The 27,628-nt window shown below is 44.4% G+C and overlaps 1 protein-coding gene across 1 annotated transcript in view; it reads left to right on the forward strand.

Moving 5' to 3' along the window:
- LOC146812956 (C-type lectin domain family 2 member B-like) overlaps nucleotides 1-7,540 on the forward strand; it is a 175,611-nt gene extending 168,071 nt beyond the window's left edge. The window contains exon 6 of the mRNA XM_085619993.1: nucleotides 6,997-7,540. Coding sequence (XP_085476119.1) covers nucleotides 6,997-7,029 — 33 coding nt within the window. The 3' untranslated portion in view covers nucleotides 7,030-7,540. The remainder of the gene's footprint in view (nucleotides 1-6,996) is intronic.
- Nucleotides 7,541-27,628: the final 20,088 nt, after the last annotated feature.

Below are 27,628 nucleotides of genomic sequence, written 5' to 3' on the forward strand. Positions count from 1 at the left end.
AACCTTCCCCACAACCCCGCTCCCCAATCTTTCTCAGGGACCCGGTGGGAAGACATGGCTACCTCGTAGGCTCTGAACCACTGCCCGATGTCGTCATTCCTGAAGAACTCCTTCACTACATCCTTGGGAATATAAACTCTTGGTTCCGCCGGTCCCGGCGGTGTGCTGCCACCAGAGGGATTAAGCTCCAAACTTTTTGCTTTCAGCTCCAGCTCCCTCAGCTTCATGTCATGCTCTAATTGTAGTTTCTTTTCTTCCATGGCTAATCTTTGTTTTTCCATATCCATCTGCCCATGGAGTTTTGCCATTTCCACCTCGTGTGCCCGGGTTGCTGCCCTGTCCGCCAACTCTTCTGGCGACAGGCATCTGCCAAACTCATGGACACTTTCCGGGGGAATCACTTCCACCTGATTCTCTGGTGCCTTCGACTCATACCAGGCCCTCAGCGCCTTCACGAGTTGCTCCTTCTTTTTCAATCCAGTTTGGGCAATCCTGAACTTGGAGCAAAGACCTTTCAAGTCTTCATTGGTACGATCCTGAAGTGCGCCTTCTTCCCAATCTATGTCTTCAAATCCAGAGATTATGGAAGCCGCCCTTCCGGCAGAGTGTGAACCAGGCATGGCTCCAAAAACGGAGATTCTTGGCAAAACAAAAACAATTGCTAGCCTTGTGGCTGTGTTACTGGTCTGCTCTCACTACGTGGTGATCAGTGATTCACTATACGCAAACCACAAATGCAAATCCGTAAATCCCACCGCTGCCACCAATGTTAGAAATGAGGGGGCTCTGGTTGACGCAGGTGTGAACCCACAACAAGCAGGGACCCTTTACTTCTTGTCAGGGCGAAGGATGACTCCTCAGAATAACCCCTGCTCACCCTCTAGGTGCGTGGCGCGAGCAGTCTAGGCTAAGTCTCAGGCGTACACGGTTAAGCAAATGCAATTACACATACAGTAAACCCCCTGCATGCACCACAAATGGACACCAATCCGGTAGTATATAAAAATAAGCTTTTATGTAGTTTCAGCAGAGTTAAATACAAGGCCCAGTAACGTTGAACTGATGGGGCCACAATTCTTAGGAATACGGTAAAGTTCTCTTTGTGCGGAAAGTTCTTTTAGGCGGGCACAAGGTGACTGTAGGCCTCAGCACACTCCAGGCTGAGGCGGCGACTGGGAAGCCCACGGCAGATGACAGGGAAATCAGAACGTTGCGGACCCTGGATCCGATGCGAGCTCGCAGTCGAGTTCGTAAGTACAGTACCTTGTTTCTTGTCGCGAAGGTGGGTGCGGGAGGTCAGCGGCTCTTCCACAGAAGAGCGAGGCGGCGTCCGGGGCTCCCACACTTCACGATGGGTGTCTGATCTTCAGGCTCACGACCAGAGCGGGGTGTTGCAGGTGGCGGGTGAACAAAGCGGGGCAGCCGGGCACGCAGATACGTCCGGGCCGTCCGAGGCTTGGAGATGCTCACAAACGCCGATTCCGGCGGGAGGGTGAAGGTGCACAGCGAGCCTCCAGCGAGCGAGGTGACAGGGGCAGCCCAGCACAGCGTAGGGGGAGCGGCTCCGATCGAGCGAGGCTCTTCCCAAGGCGGGGGCGGCTAAGCAGTCCTGGTCACGGCTCAGGGAGGGACTGCGGCACGAGGGTCACAGCTCCGGCGAGGGAAAGGACACCACGGTCTAGCAGCAGGCGAGTGAAGATCAGGTAGAGCCCAATGGTCCTGGGGCTCCGTTCAGGGGGCAAGCTCAGTTCCAAGCCCTTGGAGATCGTTTTGGAAAAGCACAAGTCTTGAAAGTAAAAATAAAGCAAAGTCTTCAGCAACAGTTTCTCTTCTCCCCTTTGGCAGCGAGGTCACCACTGCAGGCCAATCCCCCAGGACAGGGACAGTCTTCCTCCTACAGCTTTCCCGGTGCCTCCTCCTCAGGCAGAGATTCTTCTTGGTCAAAAGCGGATCTAGTTTCTTAGGAGCAGGGCTCCTCCATTTATACCACAAATCTTTTGTTCTCCCAGGCCAGGGGGGCCCTTGCCTAGTTCAGTCCGGTTTCTGAGCACTTTGTTTACGTGATGCAGGCTTCTTCTTTCAGAGTGCAGGGCAGAGTCATCAGACGCTCCACAGGGGGTGGAGCCGGCATCGAGGTAGCGGAGCACTGTCCTATTCAGAGCCTAGGAGCACTCCTCCCACCCATCTACCTGTCGATCGTCTTATTCATACCAGGCTACCTAGCCCTGCCCATCTGGGTTCCCCCAGCCCTGTCACTCACACCAGCCAGACATCAGATACACATCACGCAGAGGCGGCTGAAATGGTTAGGCAAGCAAAGGCCAACTTTCTAAAAGTGACATTTGCAAACCCGGAATATTAAAATAAACCTTGCGAAAAGATGTACCTTATCATTCCGAGTTCAGGCATACTAAACTCGACCTTCTACCATGTTCCCTGGGTCGGTTAGGATCATAGGGTGTAATAATCCAGGCCGCCCATACTGGCCTATGGGAACAGGGTAGCCTTACAGTAGTGAACAACAAAATGGCGGTCGTTCACTACCAGGACATGCCACGCATCTCGGCTTGTCCTACCTCAGGCTCACAATGCACCCTGCCCGTGGGCCTACCAGAGGGGTGACTAACATGCAGCTAAGGGAAGGTTTCGTGGACCGGTAAGTGTGGGCACTTGTCGGTCGGCGCGTCAGTACCAGACTGCACGCAGGCTCTCCGATGGCAGACCTTAGACGTATTTTTACCGGCCGCTTCCGTGGGTGGCACAACCCGTGCTGCAAGCCCACCAGCGGCGTTTGCCTTTACATGCCCTGGCGCTCCTGGCGCACTTTACTGGGGTCTGATAGTAAATCAAACAATCCAATCATGGAATCCAACCAACATATACAATTTACAAAGGGAGCACTCGCACCGCGACACTGGTTGGCAGTGGCACAGCGCGCTGAGCGGCCAACACCATAAAATCACATGAGGCACAGCGACAAAAAGAGGGAGGGAGACTCACGCCAAGGTGCCAGGTCTAACATTTCCCTAGGTGCCGGCAGGGCTAGGGTACAAAATCTACAGCTAGTCACTTTGCCAAAAAAAGGGTCATTTTTCACTGCAAAACCACGTTGAGTTTTGCGCCGTTTCCTGTCGCGGGCACTAGGCCGACCCGCACAAGTGAGGTACCATTTTTCTCGTAGGACTTTGGGGAACGCGGGGTGGGTGGAAATTTGTGGATCCACGCAGGTTCCAGAACTTTCCATCACAGAAATGTGGGGAAAATGTGTTTTTTTTGTCAATTTTTTACGTTTGCAAGGGATTCTGGGTAACAGACCATGGTGGGAGGCAGTCAAGTCACCCCATCCTGGATTCCCCTGGGTGTCTAGTTTTCAAAAATGTATAGGTTTGCTAGGTTTCCCTAGGTGCCGGCAGGGCTAGGGTACAAAATCTACAGCTAGTCACTTTGCCAAAAAAAGGGTCATTTTTCACTGCAAAACCACGTTGCGTTTTGCGCCGTTTCCTGTCGCGGGCACTAGGCCGACCCGCACAAGTGAGGTACCATTTTTCTCGTAGGACTTTGGGGAACGCGGGGTGGGTGGAAATTTGTGGATCCACGCAGATTCCAGAACTTTCCATCACAGAAATGTGGGGAAAATGTGTTTTTTTTGTCAATTTTTTACGTTTGCAAGGGATTCTGGGTAACAGACCATGGTGGGAGGCAGTCAAGTCACCCCATCCTGGATTCCCCTGGGTGTCTAGATTTCAAAAATGTATAGGTTTGCTAGGTTTCCCTAGGTGCCGGCAGGGCTAGGGTACAAAATCTACAGCTAGTCACTTTGCCAAAAAAAGGGTCATTTTTCACTCCAAAACCACGTTGCGTTTTGCACTGTTTCCTGTCGCGGGCACTAGGCCGACCCGCACAAGTGAGGTACCATTTTTCTCGTAGGACTTTGGGGAACGCGGGGTGGGTGGAAATTTGTGGATCCACGCAGGTTCCAGAACTTTCCATCACAGAAATGTGGGGAAAATGTGTTTTTTTTGTCAATTTTTTACGTTTGCAAGGGATTCTGGGTAACAGACCATGGTGGGAGGCAGTCAAGTCACCCCACCCTGGATTCCCCTGGGTGTCTAGTTTTAAAAAATGTATAGGTTTGCTAGGTTTCCCTAGGTGCCGGCAGGGCTAGGGTACAAAATCTACAGCTAGTCACTTTGCCAAAAAAAGGGTCATTTTTCACTCCAAAACCACGTTGCGTTTTGCGCCGTTTCCTGTCGCGGGCACTAGGCCGACCCGCACAAGTGAGGTACCATTTTTCTCGTAGGACTTTGGGGAACGCGGGGAGGGTGGAAATTTGTGGATCCACGCAGATTCCAGAACTTTCCATCACAGAAATGTGGGGAAAATGTGTTTTTTTTGTCAATTTTTTACGTTTGCAAGGGATTCTGGGTAACAGACCATGGTGGGAGGCAGTCAAGTCACCCCATCCTGGATTCCCCTGGGTGTCTAGTTTTCAGAAATGTATAGGTTTGCTAGGTTTCCCTAGGTGCCGGCAGGGCTAGGGTTCAAAAACTACAGCTAGACTCTTTGCAAAAAAAGTGTAAATTTTCAGTGTGAAAATGTGGTGTGTTCACCTTAGGTTTTGAGCCACTTCCTGTCGTGGGCACTATGCCTACCCACACAAGTGAGGTACCATTTTTCTCGGGAGACTTAGGGTAGTTCAAATTTGTAAAGCAACTGTTATTACCTATTGATTTTTGATGCATTTCTCCCTTCCAAATGAAAGACATTGTGTAAAAAAAAAGTCATTTTGAAAAATGACCAATAATTGTCATGCAAATATGAGTATTCCCAATTTCGAAAATGTGCAAATATGCACTGTTTCTGAACTCTGTAATTTGTTCCCATTTCAGAAATACATAGGTGACTTTCATACCGATTTTTCCATGTATACATTTTCCCACAATAATTGCTATATACCCGGACCAAAAAAAAAAAAACATTACAAAATGCTGCTCATTTTTCTACTCTGGGTTCGTTGGGCTCTTGGTGAACCTACAAGTCCTATATGTCCCCACAACCAGGAAGGTCTACCGGATGTAACGGTACATTGCTTTCAAAGAGATGTCATAATTCGAAGAAGTTACAGGTAAAAACGTTGACTCAAAAGGCTGCTTTTTTCAACAAATTTTTAATTTTTCCTATATTTGCCTGTAAATTTCTATAAAGAAACCTTGATGGATCTACACAAATGACCCCTTGCTGAATTCAGAATTTTGTCTACTTTTCAAAAATGTATAGCTTTCCAGGATCCATTATTGTTTTTGTACCCTTTTCTACCGTTAACTGGAAGGAGGTTGAAAGCACAAAACATAGGGTATGTCCCAGAAAAATGCCAAAACTGTGTAAAAAATGTTGGTTTTCTAACAAAATTCTGTCATTCCCTAAAAGCTGGAGAAATTGTGATTTCAGCCCCACAAACCCTTTTTTGATACTATTTGCAGAGAAAAACCCAGAAGCTTTCATTTGCAGCCCGTTTTTCACATTTTTCACACAAAAAAAAAAAAATTGCTGTATTTTGACTAATTTCTGGGAACCCTCTAGGAGAATCCACAAACCCTGGGTACCTTTACAATCCCCAAGATGTTGGAAGAAAAGGACGCAAATTTGGCGTGGATACCTAATGTGGTCAAAAAGTTACAGGGGCCTAAGCGCGCACTACCTCAAATAGCCCAAAAAGGGCTTAGCACAGGAGGGGAAAAGGCCTAGCAGCGAAGGGGTTAAAAATGAAAGAGAAATAGAATTAATTATTTGCAATATTATGTGTTTAGAGGAGTTCTGACAACGTTTTGGCCCGGTGCCACTGCACCTGCTGCACCATTGAAATTATGACCCTGTTGTCTGCAAGGTAACTGCACTGCTGACTGCCTGTTTAGTAGTAAAATATGGCAATATTAGGTGTTTAGTCAGGTGCCTAGAGCTTTTGTTCCTAGTGCTACTGGATCATTGAAATCATGACCTTATTGCCTGCTAGATAACTGCACTTATGCCTGTTTAGTTGTAAAATATAGCAATAATAGGTGTTTAGAGGAACTTTTTGGCCCTGTGCCGCTGCACCATTTACATCATGACCCTAGTGCCTGAAAGATGACTGCACTTGTGACTGCCTGCTTAGTTGTAAAATATAGCAATAATCCGTTTCAGTGGGTTGCCTGGAGCTTTTGGTCTTGGTGCTACTGCACCTACTGCACCATTCTAATATTAACCCAGCTGCATGTAGATAACTGCACTTGTGGCTGCCTGTTTCGTGGTAACATATAGCAATATTTGGTGTTTACTGGAGTAATGACAACTTTTGTCCCCGGTGCCACTGCACCTGCTACACCATTTAAATTAAGCCCCTTTTAATTGCAAGGTAACTGCACTTATGACAGCCTGTTTAGTTGTAAAATATTGGAATATTAGGTATTTGGAGTTCTGACAACTTTTGGGTCTGGTGCTACTGCACCTGCTGCACCATTCAAATAATGACCCTGTTGCCTGCAAGGTACCTGAACTTTTGACTGCCTGTGTAGCATCCCACAACTGGACAGTAGCCCAGTAGTATTGTGCACATGTGCCGTTGCGCAGTTGTTAAGGCTGGTCTCAGGCTGCTGGAGCAGGGTTTTCTGTTGAAAATTTATTGAGTTTTAAGCTCCAGTTTTGTCTATGTGTCTTGACTAAATTATTAATTTGTAATCACTAATTATTGTTTTTCGTGACAGATTTTGACTAATCAACATTACTAATAAGAGAAACTACACGTGGGAATGCATATATGTTGCTCAATAATAGGTGCGTTTAAATAAATGACGAGAGTGCTATTTGTTTTATATTCATGCTTTTTAATAATGTGTACTAATGCTTAAATATGTCGCAGATGGCTAGATAATTACATACACATAAGGGTATTAGTGGGAATTAACACTGTTTAATCATTGCGATGATGTAGTAACGTTGTTTGTGTTTCTTTCAATTAAGATGGTCCGTTTTGGCCTAAATGAAAATGGCTGACATTTACAGCCTGCGCTCGAGTGAATGAGATGTGACGAGAGGCTTGCCTTGCTGAATATGGTCACCTGATCACAGCCTCTGCATAATTCGAAAAGCTTCTATGATGACAGCGATTCCAGGCGTGCTGCCAATCCGCTGAGTTGTCCTTGGTTGAGAATGAAGCCACAATGAACTATTCACAATTGTGATGGCTTTGCTATGGTTCTGAGGAAGAGCTTCTATTAATGCAACATTTGCTAGATTGAGTTTCCTTCTTCCGTCTTTTTATTTTTGTGATTTTTCCTGAGCGGAGGTTTTTCAAATGTAGCGATGCTACATCCTTTCCTGCTCGCCCTGCTCAGCGGCTCAACGGATATTCAGAACTTATTTGTTGCTATCATTTTGCAAGTTTCATTATAAATATTGTTAGACTAGGGAGGGTCTAAGGCCATTTCTTCCTGAACCTATGCTGGTGAGGATCGATACTGTGAGGACGGCGACTTGAGAGACTTTACTGAGAGACCTGTCCTGACCCATTTATGACATTTAGCTAGAATAGGTAAATATGAGAATAACGATTTTGCTATTGATTGACTTTCACTTGAACTAATTTTTAGATAAAATTACCTTATGTTTGAATTACAGTGTCGGGTGGTTATTTCTTTGTCAGTTATTGAATTACTTATTGTGACTATTATTGTTTAAATCATGACTCAAGGCAATATCAATTTGGTCGCATTGGCCTAAGTGTAGATGCAGAGTGATCTAGGAGTTTCCTCTCCGGTTCAGTGCGGATAGAGTAATAGAGTGTATGTCAGTGTGATGGGCCCTAGTGAAGGATGAGTGTATGTGCGTGTATCTGTGAAATTACTCTATCTGTGGAAGTAGGGAGAATTTATATGCTCTGATCTGCAGCACGGTCTACGTGCCTGTAATGGACGATTGCCTTCTGACAGCCCAAATTTACCCACATTCATACGGGGTAGCTTTAAAAGCTGTATAGACTTCATATTGGTATCTATCCCCTTCTGGCCCGTGGTATGTGACCTAGTAATTGAAGATAGAATAGAGCGATCACTATCCATTATGTCTGACACTTGTAGCCTCCCTCTTTCAGTTGAGCTCTCCAAGGAAAAGTGATTTCAGTTCTAGTCCAATTGAGCCATTATTATTTTTTTTTATTTTTTTATTAGCAGTTCCAATAAATACAGATAAACAAGTAAACCGAGCAATAGATATAGCAGTTTTGTATAAGTACATTAATACATACTCAATGATGACAATAAGAATACATAAAAGAAATATATAAAGCAGTATAAGAAAAAGAAAACTGTTCAAGTCGGAAAATATACAGACTTCTTAATGTTGCCTGACTCCCTTCGCCCAAGCTGCAATTCGTGCCCAGACTTTTTCTCCAAGGATTCTAGACCGCATTCCTCTAGTAGCAAAAATGGCTTTCTCTTGGTTGTATACTCCCAAAAATCTGGCTAACCACATCTGAAAGCTAGGCGGATGCGGATCTTTTCATTGTGCTGCTAATATTATTCTAAAAACAGCTGTCCCTATAAAAAGACATGCCTCTTCTTCACGACTAAAGCCTAGAGTATTATCATATCCAAGAATAAAGAGTGTACTAGAGTAAGCCATCATATGTCCAAATACCTCCTCCCAGAATCCTAACACTATATTTTTGAGTGATGTTAATGTGGGGCAATCTGAAAACATATGTGGAAGAGTAGCCGGCCCTATCCCGCATCTCGGGCAGGAATCGTCTGTTCTTTTACCCCATAAAAACAGCTTGGCAGGAGTAAAATACAAATTTAAAATTGTCTTATATAATTGTGCTTTCAGATTTGAGGATAAAAGCAGTTGAGATATTAAAACCAAACTCATGTCAATATCAATATTAGGATTAAGCAGTTTTTCAACCCAGGAGGATTCAACACTATCTAAATCGCTTGGAAGCTTCTCCTGGAGTATGCCATATATAGTCCCAATCCAAGTAGAATTTCTAAAAATGACATCAAGGAGTGGGACGGTTTCCAGAGAGATGGTATTGTACCCTAAGATAGAATTAATTTGAATACATTTAAAATAGTCATTATTCGAAATTCCAAAAGTGTTTTGTATGTTCAAAAATCTATGGCCTGTCCCATCCCCCAGAAAGTCACCAACAGTTTGTACCCGTGCTCTTTCCCATTTTTTTGCAATTACATCATTAGCATGCGCTGGGTAATATTGAGGATTGCCAAAGAGGGGTATATCTATTAATTTTCGGGATTTCCATCAGCTTAGCGGCCTGCCTCCAGACCTTCCATGCACTAATAATAACCCTCAATCTGGTTTTTCTATAATATCTTACTTCAGTTTGTCTTAACAAAAGTCCTTGAGCTTCTTTCCCCAATGCTATTTCGTAAATAGAAGGAATCTCTGCATCTTGTTTAACTTTATTCATCACAAGGAGAGGTACCATTTGTTGAAGAAGGGCAGCCCAGTGATACAACCTCAAGTTTGGAGCAGCTAGCCCCCCCCTGTTTTGAGGGAGAGATAAATATTTCAGTGATCTCCTGGTTTTCCCATATTGCCATATAAAACTGGACATTTGTGACTCAAGCAATTTCATAATTTTGTCCTCTAAAAACAAGGGGATAGCCCGAAATAAATACAATATCTTAGGGAGTGTGTTCATTTTTAAATAATTGCATCTGCCAATAATGGATAGATGTAGATTGTTTACTCTTAGAAGATCTTTGGTAATATTTTTAATTAATGGATCATAATTCAAATTATCAATATTTTCTATTTTCACAGTAAGGCACACTCCTAGATAGGTCGTATTTGTTACAATCCTAGGGTCAGTAAAGATTGTATTTTCTGTACATAGAATAACCGTCTTGTCTCTATTTAAAGAATATCCCGAATATTGCCCAAATTGTTGTGTAATTATTTCGATTTCAGCAACAGCATCAGCGGGATCTGGTGTTAAAACTGCCACATCATCGGCATATGCTAGTATTTTTGTCTTATATTCCCCAACGATGACTGGTTTTATTTTCTGGCTGTGCAACAATCTAATAATCAAGGGGTTTATATATAGCGCAAACAAAATCGGGGAGCAGGGACACACACCCCTGTCTGGTTCCTCTTGAAATATCAATGGGTCTGGATTCAATTCCCATCATTTGCAATTTGGCCCTTGGCTGTTGATACATGGCCTTTATAGAATTAATAAACCCTGGCCCAAAATTACTCTGTTCTAGAACTCCCCACAGGAATCCCCAAGACACCCGATCAAACGCTTTTTCGGCGTCTAGGAGGATCATTGATACCGGGTCACCCGTCTTGGACATAATATCAAATAAGGTAATGGCCCTGCGGATGTGATGAGTTGTGCCTTTGCCAGGGACAAAGCCGTGTTGCCACGGGGAGACCAGATGTTCAATAACCCTCCCGAGTCGGTTAGCCATAATTTTTGCATATAGTTTTGAATCAGAGTTAATTAGGGAAATCGGCCTGTACGATGTGGGTAAATCTACTGGCTTGCCTTTCTTAGGAAAAACGATTATATTAGTATCTCTCCAAGATTCAGGGCTGTTACCGCTTGATTGTATACCGATAAATAGATCTAATAAATACGGTAAGATTTGTATACCCAAGACTTTATAAAGTTTGAGCGGAATTTTGTCGGGGCCAGCCGCTTTCCCTGAAGCTAAGCCTGATAGAGCTAGTTGAAGCTCTATAATGTCGATTTCCTTATCAAGATCTTCCCTGGTATCGTTATCTAATATTTTATTTCCTTCTGGATCCCTCATAAATTCCCTCATAAAAATTTCTATTTCCTCTGAATCGTCCGAGTCATCTGAATCAGCTGGGATATCATTTTGGTACAGCTTTTGATAGTACTGTTGAAAAATTTCGACGATATCCCCGGAGTTCGTATATACCTGGCTATTAGCTTTTATTGTGGTTATAGTGTTATATGTAGACTTCTGCCGGGTACATATAGCCAATTGCTTCCCCACCCTCTCTCCAATTTCATACATCTTGGCTCGATGTGCTTGGAACATCTCTGCTGCTTTCTGATTGAGCCAACTATTAAGTTCTGTTTTCAGGACAAGTATGTGACGCATACTAGACCCCGCCTCTCCACCATTTGATATTAGAGACATGTGTTTCTCTTCAGCTCTTGTCAGTTCCTGCATCAGTACTTGTTTCTCCCTGTCTTGTTTTTTTTCGGATCCTTGCCACATAACTGATCGTTTCGCCTCTAAGGGCAGCTTTAAAACAGTCCCAGACCATCCCCCTAGATGCACTATAGCGGTTCATGTCAAAAAATTGTTGCGTCCAATTTTTTATGTATGTAATGTAATCTTGGTTAGCTAATAACTTTCTGGCAAATGTCCATGTAGTGCGAGGTCTAGTGAAATTATCTAATTGGAGTGACAAAGTCAAGGAGTTGTGGTCAGATAGTAGTTTGGGGAGTTTAGTGATCTCAGCATGATCAGCCAAGTCCCTTGTTGTAAGTATATAGTCTATTCTGACATATTTGCTGTGGGGATGCGAGAAATAAGTGTATCCGGGATCTGAGTGTTGTTTTATAGCCCAAACGTCCATTAAGCCATAGATATCCTTAAGGTCACAAATTGCATTATATACTTTTGGTTTTCTTCCCACATACCCTAAATAGTTTATGCTTTCATCTGGTGATCTCATAGAGATATTAAAATCTCCACAGAAGACCATCGATTTGGGCTAGAACACAAGTTCTGATTCAAGATCTTTAAATATTTGAGGGTCATCTAGGTTTGAGCCGTAGACTGAGCAGACAGTTATGCCGGAAGCTAGTTCTATGAATGCCCATCTCCCGAGGGCATCAGCTGTTTTGTGCGCAGTTATTTGAATAGATGATTTCACTAGTATAGTTACTCCCCGAGTGTTAGATGTTTGTGTTGTGCTAACCGCAATGTCATATCCTCCAAATTTAAGCAGATCTTTTCTCAAGATGGCGGGGAGGCAAGATGGCGGTCGCTTGAGACTGCAGTGAGCGTCGACCAGAGCTGTGCCGACTATGGAAATGCTGAGAAAGAAGCTGAGCTAGAGACTATAAATGGCTCCGATTCTTATTGGAAAATATCCCGCTGAGGGCAAATCTACGATATTGACATTGGCGACGCTAATTGGGCTAACAGTTCTACGATATTTGGGGAAAGTACGCGAGGCGCCAGCGACTCACCTCGAGATCAGTCTGGGCGGTTCAATGGCACCAAAGATGGCGGCGGTAGTTGCAGCCAAGGCGAGAGCAGCGAGACAGGCGCAACGTGAGCCTGTGAGAAGGTGGCGAGATGCCCCGATGAAACAGGCGATGTCGCTCTCCCAGCTCCCAAGGCAGTGGGGCGTGGAAACACTACCAGACCTAAGGAGGGCAAAGCGAAGACCGGCCCTACGGTGGCTGAGCTATTCCGGAAAACTCCCACGAGAACGCATCCGGATCAGGAGAGAAAGAATGGAGACTGCGGAGATGGAGTTCAAGCTATAGATGTCACACCAGCACCGGCGTTGGTGGAAGAGGCGTACGTTGCTACGATTGAAAGTGGAGACGAGTCAGCAATTCCGTCATCTGCGTCGGGTGGGGGCTGTGAGGCTGCAACCATTCCAGACGCTCCTGACCTGGTTACAATCCCCAGCAGTACGGGAGATGATGAAGGTATGGCTATCCCGATTGTTTCCTCTTTCGGAACTGGGAGCAGTGCTGATAATGGAGGCTGCTTAGGAGGGAAGACTCAGTGTAACAAGACAGTCATCAGTAATCTAGGTGGCGCGCTAAACCTCGAACATGCTTATGAGAACACGGAAAGCATAGAGAGCAGTGTTGATCTAGATACTGAGCTCGATCCTAGCGACTTTTTCTCCCTGTCGGATGGGGCCGGGCGGTCAGATGAATCTGCCTCCTATACCTCCGACGAAAGTGGGTCGGAGGAGAAGAATAGAGATATCGGGACAAATTCAAAAACGGTTCTGAAAAAGAAAAAAAATCATCATGGTTTGAAGGACTTAGCATGGGACTATTCACCTACTAGTCAACTGACCGATCCCTGCCCTACCTCCTCTTCCCAACAACAACCTGACCGCTTAATACATCTAGACCCCGCACCTTCAGCCCTCGATGATATCCTACAGGCTATTGCTGCACATCAGGAAGAAACATCATTGGCGTAAGGCGCAGACCGCTTTGCGCAAAGTCCAGGGCGTAGTGCGCAAACTAACGAGGACATGTAGCTCTTTTGGAGAGCGTTTGACTGAAATTGAGTCAAGGATTGTCTCTAATGAGACTGAGATTGCAGCAGTTACAGCTAGGGTTGACTCTCATGAAGCCGAGTTGACAGATGTTAAATGGAAACTAGAAGAACTCGAAAATTGCCAACGTAGGAATAATTTGCGATTGCTGGGGGTTCCCGAGGAGGCTGAAGGAGGGGATGTTCGTTCTTTTGTGATAGATCTCTTTCGCGATTCCATGCCCGAGCTTGCTAGTTGCGACTGGGCCCAAGAAGTTCAATGAGCTCACCGCATGCCATTTACTTTAAGACAGCCACTGAAACCTGGTGCCTACCCTCGCGCAATCCTTATCTTTTTCGGCAGTTTCTTGCTCCGACAGGCTGTTTTTGAAAAAGCTAGGCCAGAGTCTAAGCGAACGAGGAGTAATATTTCATTTTTCGTTCGTCCAGATTTTTGCCACTCCACTTTCGAAAGGCCTTGGAGGTTGCGCCAGTTAATAAAACCATTTCAGGATAAAAAAGCTCAAGCCTACCTAAATAATCCTGCACGGCTAAAAGTGATCTGGGGAGGAGAAATAAAGTTTTTTACCTCAGAAATAAAAGCAAAGGAATATCTAGAAGGGCTGAAGTAGTCACAATAAAAGAAAAAGAGGGGGAAAAAAAAATTCTTCATTCCCTTATCACCTCTCGTGAGGGGGGGAGAAGCAAGAAAGGAGGGTGGGAAGAGAGGAAAGGGGAAAAAAAGGAAAATATAATAAATAAAACTAAGATTGAGATGTTAATGAAGAGTAAATAGAAGATGGGGGAAGGGGGGAAGGAAAACAATATATATATATTTATTTTTTGTTTTCTCCTCTTTTGTTGTTATTGTTTTACTGTTATGAGTTGTTATTGAACTCAGCACAGGGAATTTAAGTTAAATTGGTACACGCTCTGGTTGTAATGTGCACGACCATCACAAACAGACCTTGGTGTCGGTATGCCTCGCACTGGGTGTTGGGTGGGTGGGAGGGCCTGTCGCGTACAGGGAGGGTGAATGGGAGGGAGGGGATAAAACTGGGGAAGAAAAAAAAGCAATTGCAATAAAGAACCTGAATTAGTGGCAAAACGAATAACTATGAGGATAATTCTGGCTCACTCTTTAATGAGTAACAAAAGATTTAGGTTGGCTCTATCACTCATTCGATATAATCAAAATGACAAGCTCTGGGAGCTTAACGAATAATCTGAGATGGGGAGACTAACAATTTGTTCTTGGAATGTGGCGGGGTTGAATGACAGAAATAAAAGAAATCGACTAGGGGAAATAATTAAGCGAGAGTCTTTTGACATAGTATGCCTACAGGAGACACATATATCCTGGGAAAAAAAGATCTGCTTAAATTTGGAGGATATGACATTGCGGTTAGCACAACACAAAAATCCAATTGAGCCATTATTAACGAATAATCGTAGAGCACTTAGATGGCCCTTGGTAATGGGAAATGAAATGACTATTAAAAAGATCTATGACATTTATGTAGAAATAGTTTCCCCGTATGTAAACTTACCAATAGCAGAGATTCCAATCATGGAGATGCATGACAGACTGATAGGAGAATTAGGACCAATACTAAGTAAGGCTCCTAAGGAATCCAAAAAAGGAATTTCTGAGGTAGCCACATTAGAGAACCCATGGTATAATAAAGATTGCCGTGATCCCTAAAAAGATTTGATCCAGGCAACAAAGGTCAAAGATATAGCAACCCTAAGGGAAAAAAGGATCTGTTACAAGAGGCTACTAATCCAGGCTAGGAAGAACTGGGAAGGTAACATTTGGATTGAGCTGATTATTGCAGGCAAAACAAATGATCAATCAACCTTTTTGCGTTTGATATCCAAGGGTAATAAAAAGGGGAAATGTAATAAGGACCTTTTCTTAGATGCAAACACCTGGGTAACCCATTTTTCACAACTCTATTCATCCTCTAACAAGGATACTGATTATAATCAAGAAGACTGTAACATGTGTCCAAATAGTGCCCCACTATGTTTCAGTATGAAGGAAACCATAGTAGCAATAGACGCAATAAAAGTAGGGAAGGCCCCTGGACCAGACAAGATACCAGGTGACCTATGGAGGCATGAAAAAGAGGTTTGGGCTCCTTATATTAATCTTTTAAGTAATTCAGTTGCAGCAGGTGCACCGATTCCTGAAACGTGGAGGGGGGCAGAGATTGCAACTATTTTTAAAAAGGGTAACCGCCATGACCCATCGCATTATCGACCGATTAGTTTAATTGATGTTTTACAAAAGATATATGCACGTCAGATTTTAAATAAACTGAGTAACTGGATTGAGGAGTGCAGCATTTTATCCAAATATCAGGCAGGTTTTAGAGCCAAAACTAGCACAATTGACCAGGTTTTTAGATTTCTTTGTTTAATTTGGAAGTATATCACGGTCAAGAAAGCCCATTTGTATATTGCCTTTGTGGACCTTAAGGCAGCCTTTGACCTCATCCCCAGAAATCTCCTGTGGAAATCGCTAAGAGACCAGTGTGTCCCAGGGGAAATCCTCGTGCAGATCATAAGACTACACGAGGATAACTTTGCAAGGGTTCGATGGGGTCTAAATGGTGAACTTACAGACCGCATACAAGTAAAAAGGGGGGTAAGGCAGGGATGCGTGTTGACCCCTACCTTATTTTCGTTGTATGTTAATGACATCCCTGAATATCTCTTGGGCTGCGAACATGATTCTCTCAAGTTAGGGGGTGGTGCCAGTACCGGCACTTTCATTCGCCAATGACACAATTTTAATATCACAAACCCCCAAAGGTCTGCAAAGCCTATTAAATACTTTCTAAATTTACTGTGAAACGAAGGGCTTGGAAATAAATTCTACCAAAACTAAATATATGGCAGTTAATCCACACAAATCTTTTTTAAAAAACTTAACTGTCAAAAATGAGAAGATAGAATATGTGCTAAATTTTAACTACTTAGGCATTACATTGGATTCTAAAATTAATTGGAGATCGCAGTTGGAAAAAAGCAAAACTATATTGATCCAAAACTCAGTACCAATAATAAGGAAGAATGAGAATAGTTTGTCTAAAGCCGTTTCACCTGCACTTGAGTTATATAAATATAGGGTGCAATCTGCATGCCTTTATGGGGCTGAATTGTGGGGCCACGTAACAAAGAAAACTTTTATGGTGGTCGAGAATAAATTCTTTAGGAAACTGCTTAGCTTACCTATGCGTACACCATTAATGCCAGTAGTGATGGATTTAAATATCCGTCGCATTGATTTGCAGGCAACTTTACGGCCATTACTGTTTTGGGTCCGCCTGTGGTCAACAGATGAACTTGTTCATTATAGAGAAGGCCTGGAGGAAGTTTTTAGAATTAAAAATGGTACAAGGCTGCCATGGTTAAACCACGTTCATGATTGGTTTTATAAACTAGGACTAAAGCACTTCTGGGACGACATTCGGGGACTGTGGATGGGCTCAAAAAACTGTTGAAACAGACTTTTTGGGCTTTTAGTCAAGATATTTCATCCCACAGCTCAAATAGGCATTTTATCTACAAGGTTTCTTTCAATAAAACCAAATGGGAAATTGGAGTCCTTTTTAGATGAGATACAACCACAGTTTGCTAAATCTCTTTATCTGAATTTCCGTTACGGATAAATGCAAATACAGTAAAATGGGCACGTAGCGATGGGGATGTAAGCGACGGTTGTTGTGCTATTTGCCACACAGGTGCAAAAGAGAACAAACTGCATGTGTTATATGGCAAAGTACTCCCTACACCCCCTCCTCCCCACACAAGACCCGTGACCGGGGAGAAGTTTTTGGATGCGGGGGGCGTGACACGCCCCGGCTGTATTTATTACATGAAAAATAAACAATCAAAATTACAATTTTTACAAAATACAGCAGAAAATATACTTTACACAGATTACAATTGAAAAGTACAGATATCAAATGGCTAACCTTAACATAACTCTAATACAAAGGTTTCCTGTCCATATCTAAACATATCTTTAACAATCTTTACAAACTTTATTTTCTGCGTACCTAAATGAGCCTACGGCAAGATCAGTAACTGGTGTCAGATCCTTATCAATTTCTAACCACGCCCTCCAGCCGGAGTGCGCATGCGCAGAGGGCCCGTTCACCGTGAGGGTACTTCCCCCCCCCCCCCCCCGGTTACCCCCGTACGCTCTGTACCTGATCTCCATAAAGGGGCCCTTGCAACCTTTGTGCACGTGCGGGATGGCCAATCAGCCTAGAGAAAGCGTGACTCCCTCCTCCCCCGCACCCAACTGCCCCTGGAGTTCTAGGAGAGACCACTTGTCCCTCCCACTTGGGTGACACCATTCGGGAATGGCGCCGCCCTCTAAGGACCTTCAATTTACTGCTCCTTCAATTTACTGCTCACCAATCATGACCTTACCGCCACAGCTTAGCATAGTTGACCGACTATCTAGCCCCCCCCCTGTGCTTGCTAGAAAGGTCATCCCCTGCGACTAAGCCTTCCCAACCATGCCAACATATTCTCGAGGAAAACTTCATTGCCTATCTTGGACAAGTGCACGCCGTCTTTTAGGAAGCACGGTTCACCCCTAATGAATCCATGGGAGGGGCGATGGTCTGTAAGTGTGGAGCCCTGAAAAGTTTCTCAATTTTGTTATTAATTCTCCTCACGGAGTGATTCAAAGCCCTTACAGAGTCCCCCCCTCTCCATTGGAATCGGGGTATCATCTGTGACAACTCGATAGTGCAGCCCTGGCAAGGCTTGGCTAACCAGCCTATTTCAGTGACTATGGTTTCCACCAACCCTCTTCTTCCCAATCTCATTGGGAAGAATGGATTAAACCCATTTGTCAGCTTTTGGGCATTAGATCCTGTTATGAAGCGGCAAGAATACTGTGATCAGATACGACACAAGCAGTAGTTTTTAGTGTGAGCAGATACCTCTTTGGGGTTGACTTAACAAGAAAGAGAATAGGACTGAAATTTTAGAAATTTGTAGGAACCTGTGTGTTTTATCTGAATTTATACTTAACCTCATACCTTGCTGGTTTTGCATGAGAGGGACTATGCCCTATTATGTATTATTTGAGGTGTACGCCATGGAACCTTGTATATTTTTGGACAGAGCCATTGATCGATTAGATTATAATATGTACTTGTTCTATGAAGGTATGAATTTAATTATTGTTAAAATGCTATCCTATTACTAAATGTATCTATTGACGGAATTTTATTTATATTTATTGACCTTTTTAATTTCTAAGAAAGGTCTAGTATTGGGACATTGATTCTCAACAAACACGTATCTGTCAGGCGGGGTACCCTTTGAAAATTATATGATGTCTTTTATATGAATTGAATGTAATCTTTTATTGTTTTTTAAATCAAAATAAAGATCATTGACTGACTGACAGCCTGTGTAGTAGTAAAATATAGCAATTTCAGGTGTTTATAGGGCTGCCTAGAGTTTTGGGTCCTGGTGTCATGAACCTGTTGCACCATTTAAATCATAACCCTGTTGTCTGTTAGATAACTGCACTTGTAACTGTCTTGTTCAGTTGTAAAATTTAGCAATAATCTGAATTTAGTGGGGTCCCTAGAGCTTTTGGTCCCAGTACCACTGCACCTTCTGCACCATTCATATCATGACCCTAGTGCCTGAAAGATAACTGCACTTGTGACTGCCTGCTTAGTTGTAAGATATAGCAATAATCAGTTTTTGTGGGGTGACTGGAGCTTTTGATCCCGGTGCCACTGCCCCTGCTGAACTATTGAAACCTTGACCCTAGTGCTTGCTAGATAATTGTACTTTTGACTGTCTATTTAGTTCTAAAATATAGCAATATTTGGTGTTTAGTGGAGTTATGACAACTTGTGGCCCGGTGTCACAGCACCTGCTGCACCATTGAAACTGAGCATAGCATTTGCTAGATAACTGCACTTGTGACTGCCTCTTTAGTAGTAAAATGTAGCAATTTTAGGGGTTTAGTGGGCTGCCTAGAGCTTCTGGTCCTGGTGCCACTGTACCTGCTGCGCGATTCAAATCAAGTCGCTTTTTAAGTGCAAGGTAACTGCAATTGTGACTGCCTGTATAGTAGTCAAATCAGCAATATTATGTGTTTACAGGCGTTCTGACAACCTTTGGGCCCGGTGCTGCAGCACCTGCTGCACCATCCTGACCCTGTTGTCTGCAAGGTAACTGCACTTGTGGCTACCTATTTAATAGTAAAATATAGCATAGTTCTTGTATATTCACTTTATTTCGAATGTGCAATGTTTATTTCAACATTTAGAATTTGATCATAATGATCAAATAGATTAAGCTGAAAACATCTACCTGTTCATGCCCACCAAATGCAAAGAAAGGTACTGAGGCATGAAAAGGAAATGCCCCAAACGTTCTAATGCTAAAGCATCTGCTTTACACAACTAAGTAATACAAGCAAGCATTCCAACATACTGTTAAAAGCTGTCAGACCTTTCTGTGGGAAGAGATCTTATCTTGACAGTGAATAGGGATTAAACGGTGTGAACAGCTTTAATAGAAGTATTGTAAATGCGTGCAGCCAGGGGACGTTAACAAAATAAAAGTTCAACACAAAAGCGAATGAACACTGTAATTTGGGTGTGGGAACTGACATGAGATAAGATATATAAAATACAAGAGATTTCACAAGCACAGCGCATGTGCTGTGCAGGCGAAACCTAGACACAGTTCAGCATGGGGGCGTTGGAAAAACCGTTGCCGCTAAGCGGTTAATGCCCTGCAACTTTTGGACACTCATCAGGGAAGCAGATCATCAAAGCCCACAAGGGGAGGAAGAGGACTGCTTTTATGCCTGCATCTTCGTTTCAAGAAGAACTGTCCATCATTGAATAAGTCCACAGCGGACCTTCAGCCGTGGCCTCAAGGAAAATATGAGGGCAACTGTGAAAACCCGTATGAAAAAGCCAAACCCCAGCAGCACACACTCCTCACAGACAGTGGCGTAACAAGGGCCCCAGCACCCACCTGCAGTGCGGGGAGGGGGGGGGGCGAGCTCCATGGGCCTCCTCAGCACAGTAACCTGGCCCGAGAGCTCTTGAGTGTGTCCGGAAGGGGGGGCCTCTCCATGTACTTTGCAAGGGGGGGGGGCTCATGTTTCGTAATGCCACTGCTCACAGACCGGTAGTTGCCCACTACCAGAAGCACCTTTCCTCACCGACTATCAATTGTATACTGCCAGCAGCGCTCACTCCTCACAGACTAATAGTTGCACACTACCAGCAACACTCACTCCTCACAGGCTAGTAGTTGCACACTACTAGCAGCAATCACTCCTCAAGACGAGTAGTTGCACACTACCAGCAGCACTCTCTCCTCATCGACTAGCAGTTGTATAATACCAGCAGCACTCACTCCTCACATACTAGTAGTTGCACACTACCAGCAACACTCACTCCTCACAGACTCATAGTTGCACACTACCAGAAGCACACACTCCTCACAGACTAGTAGTTGCACACTACCAGCAGCACTCACTCCTCACCGACTAGCAGTTGTATACTACCAGCATCACTCACTCCTCAACTAGCAATTGTATACTACCAGCAGCACTCACTCCTCACAGACTAGTAGTTGCACACTACCAGCAACACTCACTCCTCACAGACTAGTAGTTGCACACTACCAGCAGCACTCACTCCTCATCGACTAGCAGTTGTATACTACTAGCAGCACTCGCTCTTCAGACTAGTAGTTGCACACTACCAGCAACACTCACTCCTCACAGACTAGTAGTTGCACACTACCAGTAGCACTCACTCCTCATCAACTAGCAGTTGTATACTACCAGCAACACTCACTCCTCACTGACTAGCAGTTGTATACTACCAGCAGCACTCACTCCTCATTGACTAGCAGTTGTATACTACCAGCAGCACTCACTCCTCACATACTAATAGTTGCACACTACCAGCAACACTCACTCCACAGACTAGTATTTCCACACTACCAGAAGCACACACTCCTCGCAGACTTGTAGTTGCACACTACCAGAAGCACTCACTCCTCACAGACTAATAGTTGTACACTACCAGCAGCACTCACTCCTCACAGACTACCAGCAGCACTCACTCCTCACAGACCAGTAGTTGCACACTACCAGCAGCGCTCACTCCTCACAGACCAGTAGTTGCACACTACCAGCAGCACCCACTCCTCATCGACTAGCAGTTGTATCTACTAGCAACACTCACTCCTCACCGACTAGCAGTTGTATACTACCAGCAGCACTCACTCCTCACAGACTAGTAGTTGCACACTACCATCAGCACTCACTCCTCATCGACTAGCAGTTGTATACTACCAGCAGCACTCACTCCTCACAGACTACTAGGTACACACTACAGCAGCACTCACTCCTCAATGACTAGCAGTTGTATACTACCAGCAGCACTCACTCCTCACAGACTAGTAGTTGCACACTACCAGCAACACTCACTCCTCAGACTAGTAGTTGTATACTACCAGCAGCACTCACTCCTCACAGACTAGTAGGTACACACTACAGCAGCACTCACTCCTCACCGATTAGCAGTTGTATACTACCAGCAGCACTCACTCCTCACAGACTAGTAGTTGCACACTACCATCAGCACTCACTCCTCATCGACTAGCAGTTGTATACTACCAGCAGCACTCACTCCTCACAGACTAGTAGGTACACACTACAGCAGCACTCACTCCTCAACGACTAGCAGTTGTATACTACCAGCAGCACTCACTCCTCACAGACTAGTAGGTACACACTACAGCAGCACTCACTCCTCAACGACTAGCAGTTGTATACTACCAGCAGCACTCACTCCTCACAGACTAGTAGTTGCACACTACCAGCAACAATCACTCCTCAGACTAGTAGTTGTATACTACCAGCAGCACTCACTCCTCACAGACTAGTAGGTACACACTACAGCAGCACTCACTCCTCACCGACTAGCAGTTGTATACTACCAGCAGCACTCACTCCTCACAGACTAGTAGTTGCACACTACCATCAGCAGTCACTCATCATCGACTAGCAGTTGTATACTGCCAGCAGCACTCACTCCTCACAGACTAGTAGGTACACACTACAGCAGCACTCACTCCTCAACGACTAGCAGTTGTATACTACCAGCAGCACTCACTCCTCACAGACTAATAGTTGTACACTACCAGAAGCACTCACACCCGTCACAAGTGCGCACTACTGCCCGCACTCGCCCGTCTTGTGGTAGCCCTAAGGACAGGACTCACACCCCACAGTGGCAGCAGCCACGCACCACCGAAACACCCCCACAATTCGCTGCCACGCAGGAAGATCGGACTGACGGCCCCTTAATTGGCTTGTGTGGTACTGTCTGTGGCTGAGGGACTGAATGCAAGGAGCCAGTGGGGAATGAATAGCTGCATGACGAGTGACTGAGTGCATTGATGAATTGCAGAATGAAGGTCTGGCTGCGTTGATGGAAGCATGAAGATATGGTTATATAAGCCAAATCTACCGACTTTGTAAATGCTTATGAACATTATTTGTCCTATCGCACCACCCTGTGGTATTGTAGAGTAGTGAAAGCCACATAAACTAGAAATACAATCTAAAATTCTAGCTCCCCTCATCCCTCAGAATTTAACATGCTTAGGTTAACATTCGAACATGCAGGCCCAGCCTGATTCTATAGAATTCGACGCATTGAACACAGAGTTGTGCCGTATGACGTCACAGGAAGTCAAAGTCTCTAGTATTTCTAAACTCCGTACTTCTGGACTCTCGCCCCAAGGGATTTAGTTGAGACCTCACTCTATCACTTCAGTATCTCTCAATGTAACCTAACCAGATGTTTAGTCTTACCACTCCGGTTAAAGCTGATCTTCTGTTAATGAGCCTACAGTTTCTACTGCTGAGTGGCAGTCACAGCAAGAATTTTCCATACATACTCCTTTGTGACCTGTTGTTATTGTTATTCCATCTCCTGATTTATTTCCATCCTAGTGTAACCATAAATTGTCACTTTCTTAAAATCGCACTTATTGATTGCCTTCTCTTTTATTTCACCATTGGGGATCTAGTCTCCATAATTGTTCACAACTCCCCCGTACAATGAATATTAGCTTTTACAGGACAGCCATACAGTACTTGTTCCACGTAGCATAATTATGTGTAAAATCATGCACGTTGAGTAACACCTGGTTAAAGTGACAAAAGTTCTAGTCCACTTTAAATCTCCCAAAACTGTGTGGGAACCCAATAGATCTATTTGCCTGTAGGTAGCGCAACTGAAATTATGTTATTGTGTGGCTGCGGTGTTTTCTGCATAGTTACGGATTTTATGTATTTGCCATTTAATTCATCTGCTGCATAATTTCAGATTACATTTTTTTTAAGTATTCCCTGAAAACGCAGCTGTGCCTGTTGCTGTGCAATGGAATGTCCAGCACAAATGTTGACAGCTTACTTTTCAGTTGCATATTGCTGTATCTGGGTATTAAACTGGTACTACAAAGGTGAAGCCTTGCCCTGACAGTGTTAACCTCTAAAAAAAAAAGAAAAGGCCAAAATGATGAAGCAGTTCTATCAAAAATGGGTGGCATTATGCCACATAATTGTCCTTTTTCTGGCATATAATTTAGTCAAGTCTGCCGCATAATTTGGTCCTCCCTTGTATAATTCCAGTGGTCCTGCCTGTTGTTACTGCCCTTCCCTAAACCATATGTGGTTTATATATGATGCTTCCAGTGTACCATCAAACATGGTTATTTAGTAGATGTAGGACAAATGTAGGGTTTGGTGCTCACTATACCACCTAATGACAATGAAGTGTGTTTCATATAATAGTAGGATTCTATGTTGAATGGATTGCACTAAGGGGACTCCTGCACACAGAGATATCCTGTGCTACTTTTCTTGCGTCTGGCCTGCTGTATGGTGAGTGGGTTACAATAATCCAGCTTTAGGCTTCCAGAAGTTCGATGGACAGTGAACGGCTTGATGAGATCTGGGCAAGGGCATTGTAGAGCTCTGTGAACAGGCAGGTGGTTTAAATGTGTGATCTTTCTTTTTCAGGAGCCGGTGGGGGTGTTTTTATAGGTTGGTGTTATGTAGCAGTGCCATGTCAGGACAGATAAAAGCAACCAGTACGGTTGATTGCTTTGTAGTTTAATGTGTGATTTCTTGGATTTGTGTGTAAATACCATTATAGTTGCTGAGAAAGGCCATAGTCACTACAAGGACTAAAGTCATTTTTTTACTGGATAGCTCATTTAGGAGAAGTGTGTATTAGTTTTTGCCTGAGGCAGTGTGCAAGCAATATCAGTGAAGTCTTTCTTTACCCAAAAAAGTACAAAAACTGGCTTTAAGACCGCCCATTACCAGTCTTTGATGTCACTCTCATTTCTTTGCCTCTTATTGGTTACTGCTTCCTGCTCGCCTCCTACTCCCTGCTGGGTCTTTGAGTGTTTGTGCCTGCTCTGGAGCATGGTCCAAATACAGTTTCCAGTCTGTGGCCGTTGTCCTTCCACTGTCTGCACGCTCCTGTAGGATCTTTTGTTTAACATGCGCTCTTATAGAGTGCATGTGTCTCTAGTCCCTCCCTCCTTCCACCATCTGTGCTTTTGCCCCCCACCCGCCCTACATTGTGTTCTTGCTCCTTTCCCCCCCACATCTCCCTCATGTTGCTTTCGCCCCTACTCTCTTCCCCATCTCCGTTGTGTTGCTGCCCCTGGCCTCCCTCTATATCAGTGGATGAATTGCCAACCTTGCAGATTGTATAAGCACTGAGGTGCAAAATAAATGGAAGGCAAGGTAAATGTTTGGTGTAAGACAATCCAGAATGGTGTGTTGCGTCTGCCAAAAAGGTTTTAGTCATTTGTGATTGGTGAAATCACAAAGCATGGTGTGAAGAGGTCCTATGTATATTTCCATTTACAGTGTAAATGGTAGGACTTCCTTATCTGCTACATATGCCCCGAAACGTGCAGATATAAAAAGTAAAAATGACCTTTCTGTGACATGTTCTCTTTGAACATCTGTAGACAACTTAAATTTGTAAACCGAGCTTTCTAGATAATAAACTGTTTTCAGCATCTTCGCTTGTGATTTTTGTTGTCGTTTCCTCAATAAGCCTTCACTGTGGAACATTGGATGGGCTTGAATATGTCTCACAGAAATAATATACACCCCACGGCCCACACTTCCCCATCCCTTTGTGTTGCTACTCCCCTCACTTCCCCCCACGTCCCTTATTGATTACACCCTGCCCTCCTCCCCATGTATGTTGTGATGCAAACCTTCGCACCCCCACAAAAAACACCAAACCAAGCCAAGTACCTCTTGAGAATACAAGTGCTACTTGGCTTTGTTTAATGTCTTTTAAACATATTCCACAGCAACGTGGGCTTCTGTGCAACATGGCTTAAAGAAAAAGCGCTTTGACGTGTTCACAGCTGGTCACATCATAGTGTTTATTTATTTTTATTTTTTACTTTAGCCCATGTTGAACAGCAGCCCATGCTGCTGTACAACCTATCTAAAAAAAAAAAAACCTTGACGAAGCTAATTGAGCTTGCATAGGCAAGACCTATCGCCTTTTGGCTTTGCCAATGTTTGTTTATAGCAGGAAAGAAAGCTCCTTGTCGACAATGCTTCCACGTTCTGAATTTGATACTTTGTACGTAGCTGAAGCGCATCTAGAGATTCAGGTCAGGGTTCTCCAGGACAATCTTCTCCACATTCAAGTGAAGCCATTGTTTCTGTATCCACTGTAGAACCTGTGATGAGAAGTGGTCATGTTTGAAAGATCTTCTAGTTCTTCTTGGAGCTGGAGGTGGATCTGTGTCTCATTGCTATGCACTTGGTAGACACTTTTTGGGTATTCAAGAATCTAGAATAGAGGATCCATGTAAGAATCCAGCTTGACAAGCGTTCGGAAAGAAGGATCTAACCATGTCAGCATCTTATCACCGCTGTGGTCCTTCCTTCTTGGATTACATTGTTTGATTGAGTGCATTGATGGGAATGCTAGAATTAATGCAGTGTTTAATTGCTTTCTCTTACAGCGTGACCAAGTGTTGTAAGTAAAATGAGATGTAACAACTTGTTTTAGATCTCGCCTGAGGCAGCGCATGCGCTGCTCTGGCGAGACATTTAGTGAGTGGGCTTTAAAAAGCCTACCACAGCTTTTTGTGTGGCATACTGCGTGCGGTTACGCGCACAGGCACGAGCACAGGTGCCATTTGGCTTTCCTCTCGCTCTCCCAAGTGCGCACTCCTTGCTCCGTCTCTGTCTTGCTCGCCCCTCCCCACCCCAGATAACTGCCACAAGCATTGGACACACGGACTGGAAAGCATGCTATGCTCACTGACTCTGTAAAACTGCACAGCTGATGCACAGGACTTGTGCCCTGCCGTGAGGCGCATCCAGCCCTGCTTCTTCCTCCCTTCCCTTCATGCACAGATCACACAAGGACTCCACCTGTAGTCTTCCTCACCAGGGCTTTCAAATGTCCAGCGTTTTAAGTTGTATTGCTCAGACACATCCAGGCTGCCCTTCGTCCTGCCTGTTCTTGCGGGCGGGGGGATGTGAGCCTCCGGCTTTACCCAGGGCTCTCACTTCTGGTTTGGTGCCCGCAGCCAGTCACAGGTTTCCAGCTTTCCTCTTTCATTCTCAAGAAATCCCGGCATGCTGCCCGCGACTTGGTCTGCTCTTGGCATGCGGCCCGTGGTCTCCAGCTTTATTTACCCTTCCACACTCGGGGTGGTGTTCACCTTTGTCGGGGACAAGGCGCGCTTCCCACCTCACCATGTGACATGCGTGTAAAGTGTTATTATTCATTCAATAAATTACCCTGGATGCACACGGACTTCACTCATTCTAAGACAGTCACTTCCCTCTTTTGTATTCTCCAGGTGTGTGCAGTCTGCCCATTCTCCACTACATCAATGCTACACAGTCTCCAGGTTTGCAACAGCTTACTCTCCTTCACTGCCGGGCACTTTTGAACTCATTTAACTCCCTTTCTCCTCATTCACTTGCCCCCGCCCCCTTAAAGAGGGAATCCTACAGTGCTAAACAGGATTGATTTCTACGCAGGAAATGGTTATCTGGAGACGCCAGCTCGCTCCAGGACCTGGTTGGAGTGGGTAGGTCGTGAGTCTACTCGGAATTCGCACAACTTGGTACATGAGAAAGTCTCATGTCTGACATACCGGGTACTGTTGAAGCCTGGTTAGGCTACTGAATTGGGTAGTTCCAGGCCTGACAGGTACACTAAATAGGTAGCTACACGGTTGATGAGAGT

Source organism: Triturus cristatus, chromosome 7, assembly GCF_964204655.1.
Source record: "Triturus cristatus chromosome 7, aTriCri1.1, whole genome shotgun sequence".
NCBI classification, from domain to species: Eukaryota; Metazoa; Chordata; class Amphibia; order Caudata; family Salamandridae; genus Triturus; species Triturus cristatus.